This window comes from Coregonus clupeaformis, chromosome 26, assembly GCF_020615455.1.
Source record: "Coregonus clupeaformis isolate EN_2021a chromosome 26, ASM2061545v1, whole genome shotgun sequence".
NCBI classification, from domain to species: Eukaryota; Metazoa; Chordata; class Actinopteri; order Salmoniformes; family Salmonidae; genus Coregonus; species Coregonus clupeaformis.
In genome coordinates this window covers 28,720,588-28,741,168 of record NC_059217.1, presented here as the reverse complement: position 1 = coordinate 28,741,168, position 20,581 = coordinate 28,720,588, and the positions used below count along the sequence as shown (strand labels likewise).

Below are 20,581 nucleotides of genomic sequence, written 5' to 3'. Positions count from 1 at the left end.
GCTGTAGTGGGGTGAGGAGAGGAGGGAGGCCTTCATGGTGCTGTCAGGCTGTAGTGGGGTGAGGAGAGGAGGGGGGCCTTCATGGTGCTGTCAGGCTGTAGTGGGGGTGAGGAGTGGAGGGAGGCCTTCATGGTGCTGTCAGGCTGTAGTGGGGTGAGGAGAGGAGGGAGGCCTTCATGGTGCTGTCAGGCTGTAGTGGTGTGAGGAGAGGAGGGAGGCCTTCATGGTGCTGTCAGGCTGTAGTGGGGTGAGGAGAGGAGGGGGGCCTTCATGGTGCTGTCAGGCTGTAGTGGGGTGAGGAGAGGAGGGAGGCCTTCATGGTGCTGACAGGCTGTAGTGGGGTGAGGAGAGGAGGGGGGCCTTCATGGTGCTGTCAGGCTGTAGTGGGGTGAGGAGAGGAGGGAGGCCTTCATGGTGCAGTCAGGCTGTAGTGGGGTGAGGAGAGGAGGGGGGCCTTCATGGTGCTGTCAGGCTGTAGTGGGGTGAGGAGAGGAGGGAGGCCTTCATGGTGCTCAGGCTGTAGTGGGGTGAGGAGAGGAGGGAGGCCTTCATGGTGCTGTCAGGCTGTAGTGGGGTGAGGAGAGGAGGGGGCCTTCATGGTGCTGTCAGGCTGTAGTGGGGTGAGGAGAGGAGGGAGGCCTTCATGGTGCTGTCAGGCTGTAGTGGGGGTGAGGGAGAGGAGGGGGGCCTTCATGGTGCTGTCAGGCTGTAGTGGGGTGAGGAGAGGAGGGGGCCTTCATGGTGCTGTCAGGCTGTAGTGGGGGTGAGGAGAGGAGGGGGGCCTTCATGGTGCTGTCAGGCTGTAGTGGTGTGAGGAGAGGAGGGGGGCCTTCATGGTGCTGTCAGGCTGTAGTGGGGTGAGGAGAGGAGGGGGGCCTTCATGGTGCTGTCAGGCTGTAGTGGGGTGAGGAGAGGAGGGAGGCCTTCATGGTGCTGACAGGCTGTAGTGGGGTGAGGAGAGGAGGGGGGCCTTCATGGTGCTGTCAGGCTGTAGTGGGGTGAGGAGAGGAGGGAGCCCTTTACCAACTCGACACAAAATATCCTCTTTAAAAATACATAATTTTAGAATTGTAGTGGATCTTTGGTGTGTTTGTGTGCGTGCGTGCGTGCGTGCGTGTGTGTGTGTGTGCTTACACGCAAGACTAGGCCTGAGTAATTTCAGACTAATGGATTGAATTGACCCCTTCACAAAATCAAGATTATAAATTGCCTTGGGATTGATCTGATGGAATTAGGTAGTGAAAGTGTGCATCTTGACAAATGCATGAAAAATTATGCAATAGATAATTAGTCAGAGAAAGACTAAAAATGTAATTCAGCAGTGAACATGTTTTTATGGCTCTGCTTTCATGCTAATCTTTACAATGTAATTGATTACCAAAAAAATATAAAAAAATATTACTGCTATAGAATTCCTTAATGTAGCTGACCACTATTAGTGTAGGCAAATATATTGGTTGAAAATCTGAAGCTTATAGTTGTACAGAATAGTAGGCCTATAAATTGTTGCAAACAACTCTCCAAATGAGCTAGCCCAGTAAAACGTGTGACGAAATATAATTCTGGTGTACAAATTTGAATAAATATACGCTATTGTGCCTTAATTATAAAAACATGAGAGTAAACTCTTTTTAGTTTCAACTCATTAGCAAATACTCTAAAAAAAAATAAGGCAAATGAACAATCTATGTCAAAATATTGTTTGTATAGCTTTAATCTATAAAGAAATCAATAAAATGACATACTGTATATCATATAGAGTTGTTTTATTAACAATACTCATTACAGTATCAGGGATATATTTCTACATCCTTTTTTCTACAACTAATTCAAACTCAAACTACAGTTAAAACATCTGTATTAATGCAATTACAGTATTTGTTGGATATAGGCTACACTAGTGCATTCTCTGTGACGAAATATAACAACAGAAATCATGCATTAAGACTAACCTTATATCATTTCAACTGTGGACCTGTGGTGAGTGTTTTTTTCACCCCTAGAAACTTTGCAGTTCAAACTTTCCATAAGACAAATGTAACTGGCTGCAACAGTGGTGTGCTTTCCTTAGCCATAACCGGATTGGAGGACCCAAACGTCAATCACCAGGCATTTTTCAAAATACATTACGATTTCATCATATTGGGAGTGTCACTGCGCATACAGCGGCATATCTGGTCAGCCGTGCTTTAGTGGATTTTTAACACAAGCTAAACTATCTTGAAATAGCCTGATTTTGCAACCGTAGAAGCAATAACATCGTTTGGATTTACCGGATCCTATTACGTGCTACTTCATGCTTGAAACATGCATGCGTAATGTGCCTAATTGTACCGAATGCGCACGGGTTAGTTCCAGTTTGTCCTTGAGCGGAAGAGAATACACCAATTGATAAAAATGACATAAATTACTGAAATACTGTATCTACTCCTAACTGCTGTGAAAAGCACTAGAATCACAAAAAGAACAAGTGTTTTTAACGAGTTAAATCTCTGCGTGCCTAGGACTTTATTCCAGGATGATAATGTTTAAAATCTCATACTAAAAGCAGTGTGTATGGAGAGAACCGAGGTATGACACAATCACAGCAATCTATTAAACTGAAATTTAACGTAGTTTTGCCTGGAGTCCTGAGAGGTATTTTTAATTGTGATTCACGAGTGGGCTTTTTAGAAACATCATACCTCATATGCAATTCCTTTTTCCCAAGAGAGCACATGCAGTTTCTCTGTGCAATATATAGAATTAAACATCAAGTTATGAAGGAGGGATATGGATGATATATTAGCATAATCGACATTCAATAAAATATTTATGCTGTATACTTGCTGAGAGAGAGAAAGAGAGAGTGACTGTGTGTAGGCTGGAGAGCTTCCTATCAACAGTGCAAACATGACCAACAAATCAGATAAAGATGTAACTTCTGTTTAATTGATTGCAACACATCTTAACCACACATCAAACAATGCACATCAAATATTTTAAAATCAGGCTCAGGTTGCAACCTTTTTTGATAAAATAAAAACTACCAAAAATATGCTTTTACAAAAAAAAATATGTAAATGCAACTTTGGATAACCTTAATCAAAACCCCATTTTATTCTACATAAAAAAAGCTTGACATAAATAAGTTAGTATAATTTCTCAGTGTTTTTACAAAGTTATGTACACTTAAAAGATTTACACGGGCAGAGTGACTACTTTGAGACAATTCTTAGCCTCTGAACAAAGGCTGATTGTAACTGGGTGAAATTAAAGTTATTTTAGAAGCTACATTTGCATGATCAGCACTCTAACAATGTCTGGGAGTAGAAGGGGGGAGATTAACAAATTCAATTATCTTTCTGTATCAAACAGGAGTGCAATGTCAAGGCAACCTGATGGTAAGTGAAAGCGTTGACACAGACATATTGAAGCAACCATGTATTTGGTATTGTAGGACATTTCAAACATATAAAAAGGCCTAATAGTAAAAAAAGAAAAGAAAAAAATAACCGTTAAACTAACAGACACTTGAGCATGTCAGGGAGAGGATGAAGTTGATTAATACTACCAGTACAGTTAACAGAGACTTTATCCTTCAGCAAATGAGTATCCCATACAACTTCAGAAAAATAAATTAGGTGAACTTTTTTTTAAATGGTGAAGAGGAAGACAAATATTCCAGAATTTAAGATACCAATATAGGCCTACAGATTTTCTCAACAAAATACAATAAATATTGGCTGACTTCACGTATTACATTTTGTCATAACAGAAATGTATCATTATTTGAGGCATTGTTTTCATGGGGTGGCTGAGAACCCATGTTGTGTGACACTTAAATGACCTTAAAAAACAACAAGGATACACATTATGTACCATCAATCTCTCCCTACATACAGATGACCTATGAAGATACATTGATGAGGAACAATTATTTAATCCAAACATTTTTTAAATGGAGCAGGATTTATAAACAGCATTTTGGAAACAAAACTACATTGCAATTCTTCAAGTCAAATCAAATTCACACCTTTTACAAAGTTTTTTCCCCCCCAATCATATTATGTTTTATGTGCTACATATGAAAATAAATACACAGGTAGTAAAAAAACGGCGCAAAAAAGGAAATAAAACCTAATTGCACACTGCTACATCGACTGCTTTTAGAGGCAGTAACTTTATGAGTGCCAGAACTTTAGTGTTTATATTTCAGTGCTTGCACAGCATCCCCATCCTTAGGGAGAATTGATATGTTTCGTTTTCTTTGTAGTTCCTCTTCAAAATCACCAAACACTGAGGGTTCCATGACAAAAAGGGAAATACATCTTCAGCTCTGCAGAGAGAAATTAAAACAAAGTTGTGAGATCAATGCTAATTTACACCAGTAAACATTATCACATACAAATGCATCAAAACCGTTCCTGGACACTTCTTTTCACAGAGAAACATAGATGTGGCAACATGTAGTAGTTCTAACATGACAAAACATTGCTAATAATAATGATAGTAATCTACTGAGGTCAGACACCCTACTGACTCATTCAAAGCAGCAAGACTGTCACCAGAATACTTTCATTTTCCAAATTATAATTCATTTTCTCCATCTCTACACACACACACACTTCATTGCAAGTTAGAGTAAACATTTAGGCCTATTAAAAAACGTTCATACTGCGCTTTCATTCAATAGAACGGACAGATGTTTTGAGAGGGGACTAGCATGCATAGTGCACTGCTGAGGAGACCTGCCCCTTCTCCCTCTCATGAGGGCAGTGGTTGCTGACGTGTTACTATAGTGTTGTTCTGAGGACTTGTTTACAGTTTCGTCGGAAACTTAACCTCACCGTGGCAGTTGTAGTAAATGTTGCCTATATTTTGTGTAGCCTCTTGGACTTTAACCCTTTACTGGACCGCACTGAACGTCACAACGATATAGTTAAGCATACATTTCGAGCTTCATTAAAACAAATAGCTACTTAGTTGGCAATTGCGCATAGGTTACAAGGTGGGAAATTCACAACTGCTCAACATATTAGACAGCACGTCTGAAATGCTTACAGGAATACCAAAGTGATGTGTCTAGCTTTACCAAACCCAACAGCTTACACACCCAGCTTTATGTAGGCAATTAAATCAAAAAACATTTGGAAAATATATTGGGTTAGTTGGGAAAATAAGTCCACAACAGTATAGCATATCTCACTAAAGCCAGACAAAAGTATCAGATAACTAGTTCACCTTCGTCATCTTCACGTTTGAGTCCTGGGACTGGCTTTCCTGGGTGTGCGTTCTACAGAATGTGTCAAGCCAGGGCATGGAGTAACTTCATTCGAACTACTGTGTGACCTTTTATTTTGGGATGAGGGGTCTGGAAGAGAAAGACAATTTTTTTCAGAATTTAGGTCAAAATGTTATCCTCGAAAATATGAGTAAGGCAATTTAGGCCATTACATTTCCCTATCTATAGTGATTTGCCTATCAGGTCCTATCTTTACAACTTGACTAGTAGGTAGTCATAGGCTACTGGTATTGCCAACTTAAAAACATTGCTGAAAACTATTAGAATAATTGTTGTAACTCTTTTCTTTAGAATAACTGATAAGTGGGCCCATCTATCTGGTAACTAAGCCTACAGTCTCCTACAATGTTATGTCGAGCCTGGCTGATACAAATTACATAGCTGAATAGGCCAGCACGGTAAACAGTAGGCAGAAAGACAAAAGTAGCCTGACTGATGATTATCTATAATTTTCATCATCATTCATAAAGGCGTAGGCCTACATTCATGGCAGGCTGGTCTTTTTCTCTGCCCGGTGCACTGCTCTTTGCTCTCCATTTGGCTCTCTGACCTCTCGGTGTTTTCAGAGGGCTGCGGAGGAGTCACCACCAGACAATTATTATTCCCATTTAGATCCACATTGTTATTCCCAGAGGGGCAAACGTCTTTCACGGATGGTTGCGTTCTGGTGTAGAAATTTGGAATGTCTTTACAATCCATTAATTCCCATTTTAATCTCCCGTTCGATAGAGGTGTGTGACTTGGAAAATCGAAGTTCCATTTCGCTGAGGCCGCCTCTTCCATCTCTTGCAAATGTCCCTTTAAATCCCGCCTTAACTCTTCGCGATCCGGCGAGCCGAAAAGGTTTCTGCAGGCTGACGGTTTGGGGTGATCCGACAACCGAGCATCCGTCCTTTCCAACGTCGGGCTCCCATTTGAAAGTCGAACATCTGACATTTTCGGAGAATCAATTAACGTCAAAATAAAACACTTAAAAATTCGTATTTCCTCCTTTCTCACCGCGATCCAAAACAAGCGTAAAACGACAGATCAACACTTTTATGCCATGCATAGGTCTGGATAGAAACGTTAACGTCCAATATGGCAATGCGAGCTAAAGTAGTCTCCACAGATAATCAAAACAATGTGCAGTAACTGAAGCCACTCCTGTCAATTTCTTCTCGTAGTAAGAGAGAAGAAATAACAGACAAACCTTTTCAGTACCCAATATGGCGATTGAGGGGAGGCTGACTGTGGTAAAAAATGATTGACACAGAGAGCTATTTAAAACGAAGAAGGGCATTCATTGGTTAAAAAACGTAGGCCCGCCCAATTCTCTTAAGGCGATCATACACCTTACAAAGGCTTTGCAACATTGTCACATTTCAATACATTTTACTTTGTAACTGCTGTAGCCACAATCACGATAGGCATCTATAACATTGTAGCTATGGATGTAACTAAATAAAGGGCCATTATAAGGAAACTTAAAGTATTCATTATTAATTTATTGTTTATGTTGAGAAAATATTTGAATGTCAATGGTCTCGATCTTCATGTCAAATAGTTTTTTAGCACCAAAATAGAACAATAAATATACTGGGGGAATTCTAATTTTATTTGAGAATTATAATAGTTTTTCAATAAATGTGGAATTGTTATACCACCTTAATGATTTGAAACATTTTAAAATACACAGGCCAGGGTGAAGCATTTTGTTGCTTGGAGTAGGTAGTCCTTGTCATGAATCTGTCAAGCATTCTAAAAAGCTAATAAAATCTTAACATTTTAATTATTTTGCATGGTGGTAACCAGTTATTTCTCTCCAATATTAGATGAAAAATATTGACTTATCTGAGCTCAGTCAAGGTCACCAGTGGACACCCCAGCAAAAGGAGGGATGGTATTAGAGTAGTGGCAAGCATCTCTCATTGGGAATACAATATTTTCTGCAGGTTAACTAAATTAGACAATTTACACTTATTTATTAAACCATAAATTAATAACTACTTAAATAAATTATAATAACTCCTTGGCCATTTGCAATAGAAACAGACTACAGTAAGAGTGAATATTTATTTTATTTCACCCATATCAAAATGTGACAAACCTACACATCTTGTCCACCTGTTTTTAAATTACCTATTCCTATTGTCATTTTTTTTTTTTTAATGATCATCTATTTTAGCTGTAATTTATTTCTGCCATTGAATTTTTAATTCCTGGACGTAACTAGGGTCTTATAATCTAATTTTTCTCAGTCCTCATTTAAAGAGAAGACAGCACTGATCCCTAGTGGTAAAATGCAGTACTAGGCAAATCTGTTATCTAATATCTAAAGATCATAAAAAATACAACCGTTTACATACACAGAAGGTAACATACAACTAACAAGACAAAAGCCTTCCAACAAATATATTTAATATATTACAGTAGCCGATGTGAGTAAGACCTTTAAACAGGTCAACATTCACAAGGCCGCAGGGCCAGACGGATTACCAGGATGTGTACTCCGAGCATGCGTTGACCAATTGGCAAGTGTCTTCCCTGACATTTTCAACCTCTCCCTGTCTGAGCCTGTAATACCAACATGTTTCAAGCAGACCACCATAGTCCCTGTGCCCAAGAACACTAAGGTAACCTGCCTAAATTACTACCGACCTGTAGCACTCACATCTGTAGCCATGAAGTGCTTTGAAGCAGGTTGAGTGCTTCAAGTTCCTTGGTGTCCACATCAACAAACTAACATGGTCCAAGCACACCAAGACAGTCGTGAAGAGGGCACGACAAACCTATTCCCCCTAAGGAGACTGAAAAGATTTGGCATGGGTCCTCAGATCCTCAAAAGGTTCTACAGCTGCACCAACGAGAGCATCCTGACTGGTTGCATCACTGCCTGGTATGGCAACTGCTCGCCCTCCGACCGCAAGGTAGCGCATACGGCCCAGTACATTACTGGGGCCAAGCTTCCTGCCATCCAGGACCTCTGTACCAGGCGGTGTCAGAGGAAGGCCCTAAAAATTGTCAAAGACTCCAGCCACCCTAGTCATAGACTGTTCTCTCTGCTACCGCACGGCAAGCGGTACCGGAGCACCAAGTCTAGGTCCAAGAGGCTTCTAAACAGCTTCTGCCCAAGCCATAAGACTCCAGAACATCTAATCAAATGGCTACCCAGACTATTTGCATTGCCCCCCCCACCCCACGCTGCTGCTACTCTCTGTTTATTATCTACGCATAGTCACTTTAATAACTACCTACATGTACATATTACCTCGACTAACCGGTGTCCCCACACATTGACTCGGTACCGGTACCCCCTGTATATAGCCTCGCTATTGTTATTTTACTGCTGCTCTTTAATTATTTGTTACTTTTATATTGTATTTTTTGGGGGTATTCTTTCTTAAAAATGCATTGTTGGTTAAAGGCTTGTAAGTAAGCATTTCACTGTAAGGTCTACACTTGTTGTAGTCGGCGCATGTGACAAATAACATTTGATTTGATATGATTTGAGTGTCATTGAATCCACACATATATAGTGCACTAAATCCCCTCCTAGATACCAGCAGGGATATATTGAAACAATACCATCTCTCTTCACCTAAGCCTCCCAGCTTGCTGTCCTACCTCCAGTACACAGACAGTCAATAGGAGTTCTAAGGTCCCAGCGCCACTCACAGATTGAGCCACCTGATGATGTGGAAGTTATTTTTGCCCACTCTGAGAGAGACAGTCCGTTGGCCAGGATTTGCTGGCCGGGGATCAGTACCTGCTCTGTGCTGTGTCTTACTGTGGTTGATCCATACAGCTCCTTCTGAAACCATGCGATAACTGCAGCACAACACAACACAGAGACATCACAGCACATGACAGAGACAACACATCACATCACAGAGTCATCACAACACATCACAGAGACATCACAACACATCACAGAGACAACACATCACAAAGACGACGCATCATAGAGACAACGCATCACATCATAGAGACAACGCATCACATCACAGAGACAACACAACACATCACAGGGACAACGCATCACATCACAGAGACAACATCACATCACAGAGACAACACAACACATCACAGAGACAACGCATCACAGAGACAACGCATCACATCACAGAGACAACACATCACATCACAGAGACAACACAAAACACCACAGAGACAACGCATCACATCATAGAGACAACACAACACATCACAGAGACAACACAACACAACACATCACAGAGACAACACAACACATAAAGTCCGTTAACACATATGTTTGAAAGTCAGACAGATAGAGAACTTTTCAGAATTTGAGAGTGGAGTGAAAGAAAGAAACATGGAAAGCAATAAAGAGAGATTAGAGGAAAGGGAAAATATAGAGTAAGAGAGAGAGTGTGATAAAGCTATTGGGGTGTGAGTGGTGAAACAGAGAGAGTGAGCGACCCTCCGTGTGAGGTAGTCAGGTCAGGGATGATAAGGAACAAAGGAATGTAAAGGGAGAGCCCTACCCTTTGGGCACGAAGGATGGCCTCTGCCCTGCGGCAGGCATCCAGTACTATGGTCCCTGGCTCCAGCAGCAGCTCATGGAAGGGGGCCTCTCTGAAGAGCTCCTGCAGCTCAGCATCACTCATATGTTCCCACGGGGGGCCAGTATGAAAATTTAAAAAAGAATGTATGCACTCACTAACTGTAAGTCGCTCTGGATAAGAGTGTCTGCTAAATGACGTAAATGTAAATGTAATATGCTCCAGGGCCTGAAAGTTACGGTGGTACAGGGCATTGGTGCACCTGGAGAAACAAACAGACACACACACACACACACACACACACACACACACACACACAGCATTACTAATAAACTCAGCAAAAAAAGAAACGTCCCTTTTTCAGGACCCTGTCTTTCAAAGATAATTCGTAAAATTCCAAATAACTTCACAGATCTTCATTGTAAAGGGTTTAAACACTGTTTCCCATGCTTGTTCAATGAACCATAAACAATGAATGAACATGCACCTGTGGAACGGTCGTTAAGACACTAACAGCTTACAGACGGTAGGCAATTAAGGTCACAGTTATGAAAACTTAGGACACTAAAGAGGCCTTTCTACTGACTCTGAAAAACACCAAAAGAAAGATGCCCAGGGTCCCTGCTCATCTGCATGAACGTGCCTTAGGCATGCTGCAAGGAGGCATGACTGCAGATGTGGCCAGGGCAATAAATTGCAATGTCCGTACTGTGAAACACCTAAGACAGCGCTACAGGGAGACAGGACGGACAGCTGATCGTCCTCACAGTGGCAGACCACGTGTAACAACACCGGCACAGGATCGGCACATCTGAACGTCACACCTGCGGGACAGGTACAGGATGGCAACAACAACTGCCCGAGTTACACCAGGAACGCACAATCCCTCCATCAGTGCTCAGACTGTCCGCAATAGGCTGAGAGAGACTGAGGGCTTGTAGGCCTGTTGTAAGGCAGGTCCTCACCAGACATCACCTGCAACAATGTCGCCTATGGGCACAAACCCACCGTCGCTGGACCAGACAGGACTGGCAAAAAGTGCTCTTCATTGACGAGTCGCGGTTTTGTCTCACCAGGGGTGATGGTCGGATTCGTGTTTATCGTCGAAGGAATGAGCGTTACACTGAGGCCTGTACTCTGGAGCGGGATCTATTTGGAGTTGGAGGGTCCGTCATGGTCTGGGGCGGTGTGTCACAGCATCATCGGACTGAGCTTGTTGTCATTGCAGGCAATCTCAACGCTGTGCGTTACAGGGAAGACATCCTCCTCCCTCATGTGGTACCCTTCCTGCAGGCTCATCCTGACATGACCCTCCAGCATGACAATGCCACCAGCCATACTGCTTGTTCTGTGCGTGATTTCCTGCAAGACAGGATTGTCAGTGTTCTGCCATGGCCAGCAAAGAGCCCGGATCTCAATCCAATTGAGCACGTCTGGGACCTGTTGGATCGGAGGGTGAGGGCTAGAGCCATTCCCCCCAGAAATGTCCGGGAACTTGCAGGTGCCTTGGTGGAAGAGTGGGGTAACATCTCACAACAAAAACTGGCAAATCTGGTGAAGTCCATGAGGAGATGCACTGCAGTACTTAATGCAGCTGGTGGCCACACCAGTAACTGACTGTTACTTTTGACCCCCCCTTTGTTCAGGGACACATTATTCCATTTCTGTTAGTCACATGACTGTGGAACTTGTTCAGTTTATGTCTCAGTTGTTGAATCTTATGTTCATACAAATATAAACACGTTAAGTTTGCTGAAAATAAACGCAGTAGACAGTGAATTTAGTACCAGGCGACACCTCATTAATGACACCCAAATGACATATGCAGTCTTTCTCTGACTAATTATCTATTGCAAAATGTTTCATGCATTTGTCAAGATGCACACTTTCACTACCCAATTCCATCTGATCAATTCCAAGGTAATTTATAATCTTGACTTTGTGAAGGGGTTAATTCAATCCATTAGTCTGAAGTTACTCAGGCCTTGTCTTGCGTGTGAACATACAAACAAACACAACACCTTTTGGCACTATCCAGGCTTCCTTGCCGTGGACCAGTTTGGTGACTTCGACGGCGAGACGTTTGTGTGCGGGACGTTTGCCTGGCTCCTGTCTCTGCTGCTCCATCACCAGCTCTACCTCGGCCAGGGATAGGAAGGTGAACAGTTTCAGATACCTGCAGGTAGCACAACCAACCAACACTGACTCAGTCTCCAACATCACCATACATAGGCTACACACAGGTGCTGTTATCAGGTCCCGTGTTCACAAAGTGTCTCAAAGTAGGTTAGGCGCGTACATTTACAAAAACGTCCCTCGTCTGTCATGAACGTTGACAGGACAGTGTGGCAAGCAAAATGTGTTAGCCGGTGCATGCATACTGACCAAAGTCTTGCATTCTCTACCAACCGAGTCCTGTGTGGCTCAGTTGGTAGAGCACGGTGCTTGCAACACCAGGGTTGTGAGTTGGATTCCCAAGTGGGACCAATATGAAAAAGTACGAAAATGCATGCACTCACCACTAAGTCGCTCTGGACAAGATCGTCTGCTAAATGACTAAATTGTAAATGTACATGGTTTAGTGCATGTGATAGAAATGTATACGGCAGTGCTGGCGCTCTAAAAAGTCGGGTAAATACTTTCTTGTGGATATTTTGTCACCAAATTCAACCCACTGAAGGACCAAACACAGACAACCGTTATGGTGTAATGTAATTTTATTGAACATTCTGGCTTGTTAAGGAAACTTTCCACTGCTTAGTTTCAGGCTGTACACCAGAAAATGGTATCACAGTCTGATTCATCAGCCTAAGAGGAGGTGTGCGGATCTAGTTGGCCTTTTAAATCCGACCATCACCCCTGGTGAGACAAAACCACGACTCGTCAATGAAGAGCACTTTTTGCCAGTCCTGTCTGGTCCAGCGACGGTGGGTTTGTGCCCATAGGCGACATTGTTGCCGGTGATGTCTGGTGAGGACCTGCCTTACAACAGGCCTACAAGCCCTCTGATCCTAGATCAGCAGCAGGTATCCTCGAGGTTAGAGCATTGGACCAGTAACAGAAAGGTCGCTGGTTCGAATACCGGAGTTGACAAGGTGAAAAATCTATCGCTGTGCCCTTGAGCAAGGCACTTAATCCTAATTGCTCCAGGGGCGCTGTACAATGGTGACCCTGGCTGTGACCCCACTCCCTTCAGGTGTCTCAGGGGTAGTTGAGATATATGCAAAAAACACATTTCCATTACACACTTGTGTGTAACAGGACAAATATAAACACCCCCCAAATTATTATCATCATCAACACTCCTACTCGGAGACGCTTCCATATGGGCCCGGTTTCACATTCAGGTTAAAGCTAGTCGTCCTAGTATATACAAACAAACCATTCAATTATATAGCCTTCAGAGGGGTATCCTACAAAGCAAGCTAGATCTACTCAGGGTTTTCTAAAGCTAACCAGCTTCAGTTAGCTTCACATTCCAGCTCAGGCTTCATCCGTACTACGACAGTGGATATTGCTCGTCTGCCTGCCGCTAACTCTAGCTAGCTAGTCGAACGCCGAACTCCTCATTGAGACAATGCTGAAACATCAATCCATCCATGGGTGAATCAGTGCCACATTTTTATTTGTGCCGAAATCAAAATGAAAGAAAAAGTTATCTTACAAATTTTGCAGGCTATGGTGTGGAAATAGGCTTTTAGAAGTGGCATCTTTATTTTTTTTACTTAACGTTAATGCCGTCTTTGGCGTTAAAAGCAAAAGCACTCCTATCGATATTTTATTTATTTATTAAGTCATACAAAAGTGTTACATTGCATGACATTTAAAATGCATTCTGTCATTACTAAATGTGTAATGCGATATATTTTAACGTTACAAATTTTTGCACAAAAAAAATACATTTGATTAATACAAATTTTAATCAGTATTCTTCCTCAAATGAAGGGGATGATGATGCAATCTTTGCATCATGGCACAGTCATTTCATTCAGGGTAAGTGGAGTTAACCGTGAGTTAGCCTGCCCCGGAGCAGCTTAGTTCTAAAGGATTTGTTGCCATAGAAATTTAGCTGGCTAATAGGTGAGCCACTTTCGTATGACCTGAGTTGAACTCAGAGTTGACCAAAGTTACCTCGCTAACTCCTCAAACCTGCTTCCTAGAATACCCCTCTGTTTAGTTCTAAATAGAAGGCTCTGATAAGCAGGTCCAGTTCCACTGGAGTCTCCAGCAGGGTTGCCATGTCTGCCTGTTTCCCGCATTATTGGGCTACTTTGAAAACGATGTTGCGGGTGAAAATGTATTAGTTACAGGTTTTTGGGCTACTTCTAAATTGCACCACAGCCGCCATAGCATTTCTCTTTTAAAAAACATGATTCATTTCACTGTGACCTGCTGCTGCAGACTATCAGGCAGTGAGGCAGGCTGTTGCTGAGTGAGTGGTGGGGAGGGAGGGTCGGGTGTGAGTTGAGAGAGTGTTGCAGGCCACAGGCAGCTGAGTGATTGAGAGGAGAGCAGCGCCAGCACGCGCACACGTCATGACAAGTGATGTGAGAACAACTAACTAACAGCACTAGCTAGCTACATACTTCTCCCTCCTGTGGCAACTACTCTCTTGCTGTGAACATTTTTTGGGGGGCTAGTTTTCAGGCCTTGTGGGCGGGTTGCGAGTGGTCATTTTCCTGGACATTCTAGCTCCGCTTAGGCCGCCTGGCAACCCTGGTCTCCAGCCACCTACCATTCCACACTGCTGTCAGGCTGCCTGAGGAAGAACTGATAAAGGTCAAACGGAGACGTCTTGTCCCTGTTCAGCCACACTGCATTGCCTGCTGTCTTCCCCAGCTTGTCCCCCACAGAGCTGGTCACCAGTGGGATGGTCAGTCCATACACCTCCTGTCCAGTCACCCTGTCACAGAGAAATTGATTACAATGAACATTAAAGAGACCATCACTGGTCAGTTAATGTTGAGGCAAGTGTGTGTTATTGCATGTTTATTATATACATTTTTATTATTGTAAGTTATTTATGGGCATGATGCATCACTTTAGTGTCTGATGCATCATTCAGATGCTTGGCTACAATATCCGGAATCAATGTGATAATTGGTCAATAGATTTGCAAATGTGTGTGTGTCCCCAATGAATATGACGCAACATTACTTGTGTATGAACTCGTGCCCAGACATCAGGTTGCCCAGTTGGTCTGTCCCTCCCAGCTGGATCTTACGGCAGGTAGCTTAGTAGTTAAGAGCGTTGTGCCAGTAACCGAAAGGTCGCTGGTTCTAATCCCCGAGCCGACTAGCTGAAAAATCAGTCGTTGTGCCCTTGAGCAAGGCATTTAACCCGAATTGTTCCTGTAAGTCGCTCTGGATAAGAGCGTCTGCTAAATTACTAAAAATGTAAATGTGATTCTGGTTCAGGTGGTAGAAGTCATAGGCTTGAAACAGCTGCTAAGAGAACTCAGTAAGGCTCATGCCCTCTGCACTCTTCAGCAGCTCATGGTTGGTGAAGATTAGATCCACGCTCTCCCTGATAGCCCTTGTATTGTCCTCAACTACATCAGATAGCCGCTCTCTCTCGTTCATTTTCCCGCTTGGGTCTCCTATTTACATTTACATTTACGTCATTTAGCAGACGCTCTTATCCAGAGCGACTTACAAATTGGTGCATTCACCCTATAGCCAGTGGGAGAACCACTTTACAAATATTTTTATTTATTTAAAAAAAAAAATTAGTGGGAACTATGCTTCCGCAGAGGAAGGGGAGCCAGCAGGCCAGAGGTGGATGAACGCAATGCCTTCGTTTGGGTGTAGGGACTGATCAGAGCCTGAAGGTACGGAGGTGCCGTTCCCCTCACAGCTCCATAGGCAAGCACCATGGTCTTGTAACAGATGCGAGCTTCAACTGGAAGCCAGTGGAGTGTGCGGAGGAGCGGGGTGACGTGAGAGAACTTGGGAAGGTTGAACACCAGACGGGCTGCGGCATTCTGGATGAGTTGTAGGGGTTTAATGGCACAGGCAGGGAGCCCAGCCAACAGCGAGTTGCAGTAATCCAGACGGGAGATGACAAGTGCCTGGATTAGGACCTGTGCCGCTTCCTGTGTAAGGCAGGGTCGTACTCTCCGAATGTTGTAGAGCATGAACCTGCAGGATCGGGTCACCGCCTTGATGTTAGCGGAGAACGACAGGGTGTTGTCCAGGGTCACGCCAAGGCTCCTATCTGTGCTGTTGCACCACCGATTAGAGCGATGACATTGTGCCCTGCGCTTTGAAAATGCAATAGCCCGATGATGGCGAGTAAATTACCCACGTGAAGGCTGTCCGCCGTGGGGTCGAATCCCCAGTACATGGTCTGGCACCCAGACTGCAGTAGCTGAGGAAGTTGATCTTGGGCTGCTTTTTCGGGGAAAGCATCCTTCAAAATGCCCCGTTTATTTAGAGATAAAATAAGTCCACTCTGGACTGTTGCAGAGCGATGAAACCTGTACCTTAACGTTATACATGGGAGTGTGTTTTTCGAAATAATACAAGAACCATGCCGCGATGCACAAGCAAAACGCCTAGCTAAGGACGCCGCCATATTGGTAACTGTGCGACACATCTTCTTCTTCTTCTTCTTCTTCAGTGGGGTTTATCGGCGGTTGGCATCCAACATTATGGTGCATTACCGCCACCTACCGTACTGGAATGTGGGCCAGAGACAGGGAGAAACTAAATCCTACCTGCCAAACCCGTTTCTCTTAAAAAAGATAACAAAATATCTGAGACTATATCTAATGACGTTCTGCTCAATATACTCTTTAAACTAATTTTCTGTATCCCCTTCTCCCTCATACTAAATATCATCCTCTCTCTTTCCCTCTGATACTGTCCACACTGTAGCAATACATGCTCCACAGTCCTGACAATAATCACACTTTCCTGATGGATGCTTTCCTATCACGTTTAATGTCTTATTCAACTGGCTGTGTCCCACCCTTAATCTTGTGAAAATAGCCTCCTCTCTTCTGTCCCTTCCTGCCTTCCTCCCCTCCCAGACTTTCCTCTGTACATGAAAACTGTGCGACACACTGGACAAGAAGATTAAATAAGGGACTAATGTATGACGGTAAGAATATAGCGCCATCTAGTGTATTGTGTACATTTACCAAATGTACTATTTACATACCCTGCCTGTTCCTCCTGACCTGTGACCTTTTTTCTTATCATTTGTCATTTTTAATGTCACATTATCCTCTTATTATCCTCTTAGGTTGACGATTAAAAAAGTAATTTGTTTGGGTTGTCTTGTTTTACCTGTTGTGTGGATGTCCCATTTGAATCTCCCAAATGTACATCTGGTGTAACTTGGAAAGTGGGAATAATGTGTGATTGAACATGTTTTCTTACCCCTCTATGTCAATGATAAAAGCCAAGGAAAGAAAAGTCAAAGCAAACACCCTACCTGCTTAGTATTGGATTCACTTTTTGGTGTTTATAATGATATAAAAAGCACACTGACAATGTAGCTGACCAATGTAAAGAGAGAGTGAGAACAATTTAATGTAATCCTGCGGTGCAGATCAGCAAGTGCAGGGTTTGATTACAGGGGGGGCTAGGAGGGGCTAAGCACCCCCATAACGAATCAGGGCCTGCCATAAGAATTAAATATTATGAAACTTCCAAGGTAATGTTACACAAGGTACACTATATATACAAAAGTATGTGGACACCCCTTTAAATGAGTGGATTCGGCTATTTCAGCCACAACCGTTGCTGAGAGGTGTATACAAGCAAGCATACAGCCATGCAATCTCCATAGACAAACATTGGCAGTAGACTGGCCTTCCTGAAGAGCTCAGTGACTTTCAACGTGGCACCGTCATAGGATGTCACCTTTCCAACAAGTCAGTTCGTCAAATTTCTGCCCTGCTAGAGCTGCCCCGGTCAACTGTAAGTGCTGTTATTGTGAAGTGGAAACATCTAGGAGCAACAACGGCTCAGCTGCGAAGTGGTAGGCCACACAAGCTCACAGAACGGGACCGCCGAGTGCTGAAGCGCGTAACAATTGTCTGTCCTCAGATTGCAACACTCACTACCGAGTTCCAAACTGCCTCTGGAAGCAAGGACAGAACAAGAACTGTTCGTCGGGAGCTTCATGAAAGGGGTTTCCATGGCCGAGCAGCCTAAGATCACCATGGGCAATGCCAAGCGTCGGCTGGAGTGGTGTAAAGCCTGCCGCCATTGGACTCTGGAGCAGTGGAAACGTGTTCTCTGGAGTGATGAATCATGCTTCACCACCTGGCTGTCAAATCAAATCAAATCCAAAAAGAAAAATAGCCACATGCGCCGAATACAACAGGTGTAGACATTACAGTGAAATGCTTACTTAAAAAAAAAAAAAAGTAAAAGAAAAAAAGTGTTAAGTTAAAAAATGAAAGCAAATAACTACAGTTGAAGTCGGAAGTTTACATACACCTTAGTCAAATACATTTAAACTCAGTTTTTCACAATTCTTGACATTTAATCCTCGTAAAAATTCCCTGTCTTAGGGCAGTTAGGATCACCACTTTATTTTAAGAATGTGAAATGTCAGATTAATAGTAGAGAGAATTATTTATTTCAGCTTTTATTTATTTCATCACATTTCCAGTTGGTCAGAAGTTTACATACACTCAATTAGTATTTGGTAGCATTGCCTTTAAACATTTTTACATGGGTAAAATGTTTTGGGTAGCCTCCCACAAGCTTCCCACAATAAGTTGGGTGAATTGTGGCCCATTCCTCCTGACAGAGCTGGTGTAACTGAGTCAGGTTTGTAGGCCTCCTTGCTCGCACATGCTTTTTCAGTTCTGCCCACAAATGATCTATAGGCTTGAGGTCAGGGCTTTGTGATGGCCACTCCAATACCTTGACTTTTTGTCCTTAAGCCATTTTTCTACAACTTTGGAAGTATGCTTGGGGTAATTGTCCATATGGAAGACCCATTAGCGACCAAGCTTTAACTTCCTGAGTGATGTCTTGAGATGTTGGTTCAAAATATACACATAATTTTCCTTCCTCATGATGCCATCTATTTTGTGAAGTGCAGCAGGCCCTCCTGCAGCAAAGCACCGGCACAGTATGATGCTGCCACCCCCATGCTTCACGGTTGGGATGGTGTTCATCGGCTTGCAAGCAACCCCCTTTCTCCTCCAAACATAACGATGGTCATTATGGCCAAACAGTTATATTTTTGTTTCATCAGACCAGAGGACATTTCTCCAAAAAGTACGATCTTTGTCCCCATGTGCAGTTGCAAACCGTGTCTGGTTTTTTATGGCGGTTTTGGAGCAGTGGCTTCTTCCTTGCTGAGCGGCCTTTCAGGTTATCTTGACATAGGACTCGTTTTACTGTGGATATAGATACTTTTGTACCTGTTTCCTCCAGCATCTTCACAAGGTCCTTTGCTGTTGTTCTGGGATTGATTTGCACTTTTCGCACCAAAGTACGTTCATCTCTAGGAGACAGAACGCGTCTCCTTCCTGAGCGGTATGACGGCTGTGTGGTCCCATGGTATTTATACTTGTGTACTATTGTTTGTACAGATGAACATGGTACCTTCAGGCGTTTGGAAATGGCTCCCAATGATGAACCAGACTTGTGGAGGTCTACAATTTTTTTTCTGAGGTCTTGGCTAATTTCTTTTGATTTTCCCATGATGTCAAGCAAAGAGGCACTGAGTTTAAAGGTAGGCCTTGAAATACATCCACATGTACACCTCCAATTGACTCAAATTATGTCAATTAGCCTATCAGAAACCATGACACATTTTCTGGAATTTTCCAAGCTGTTTAAAGGCACAGTCAACTTAGTGTATGTAAACTTCTGACCCACTGGAATTGTGATACAGTGAATTATAGGTTAAATAATCTGTCTGTAAACAATTGTTGGAAAGATTACTTGTGTCATGCACAAAGTAGATGTGATTACCGACTTGCCAAAACTATAGTTTGTTAACAAGACATTTGTGGAGTGGCGCAGTGGTCTAAGGCACTGCATCGCAGTGCTAGCTGTGCCACTAGAGATCCTGGTTAGAGTCCAGGCTCTGTCGCAGCCGGCTGCAACCGGGAGACCCATGGGCGGCGCACAATTGGTCCAGCGTCGTCCAAGGTAGGGGAGGGTTTGGCCGGCAGGGATGTGGGTTCGTTTCCCACGGGGGGCCAGTATGAAAAAAAAAAAAAAAAAAAAAAATGTATGCATTCACTAACTGTAAGTCGCTCTGGATAAGAGCGTCTGCTAAATGACTAAAATGTAAATGTAAAAACATATTTTAATGACTCCAACTTAAGTGTATGTAAACCTCCGACTTCAACTGTAAAGAGAAGTAGTAAAATAAAATAACAGTAGGGAGGCTATATACAGGGGGTTACCGGTACAGAGTCAATGTGCGGGGGCACCGGCTAGTCGAGATAATTGAGGTAATATGTACATGTGGGTAGAGTTAAAGTTACTATGCATAAATAATAAACAGAGTAACAGCAGCGTAAAAGAGGGGGATGGGGTGGGGGGGGCAGTGCAAATAGTCTGGATAGCCATGATTAGCTGTTCAGGAGTCTTATGGCTTGGGGTAGAAGCTTTTGAGAAGCCTTTTGGACCTAGACTTGGCGCTCCGGTACAATTTGCCGTGCGGTAGCAGAGAGAACAGTCTATGACTAGGGTGGCTGGAGTCTTTGACAATTTCTAGGGCCTTCCTCTGACACCGCCTGGTATAGAGTTCCTGGATGGCAGGAAGCTTGGCCCTAGTGATGTACTGGGCCGAACGTACTACCCTCTGT

The 20,581-nt window shown here is 43.3% G+C and overlaps 1 protein-coding gene and 1 pseudogene across 1 annotated transcript; both read right to left on the bottom strand.

Moving 5' to 3' along the window:
- Nucleotides 1-2,909: 2,909 nt before the first annotated feature.
- LOC121540605 (cyclin-dependent kinase inhibitor 1B) lies at nucleotides 2,910-6,522 on the bottom strand. Its single transcript, XM_041849608.1, has 3 exons — nucleotides 5,767-6,522; nucleotides 5,224-5,353; nucleotides 2,910-4,318 (listed from the first exon to the last, which is right to left on the bottom strand). The coding sequence occupies exons 1-2, from the start codon at nucleotides 6,218-6,220 to the stop codon at nucleotides 5,235-5,237; spliced, it is 573 nt and encodes a 190-aa protein (XP_041705542.1). The 5' UTR covers nucleotides 6,221-6,522; the 3' UTR covers nucleotides 2,910-4,318; nucleotides 5,224-5,234.
- Nucleotides 6,523-8,937: 2,415 nt separating this feature from the next.
- On the bottom strand, nucleotides 8,938-16,994 carry LOC121540061 (annotated as a pseudogene).
- Nucleotides 16,995-20,581: the final 3,587 nt, after the last annotated feature.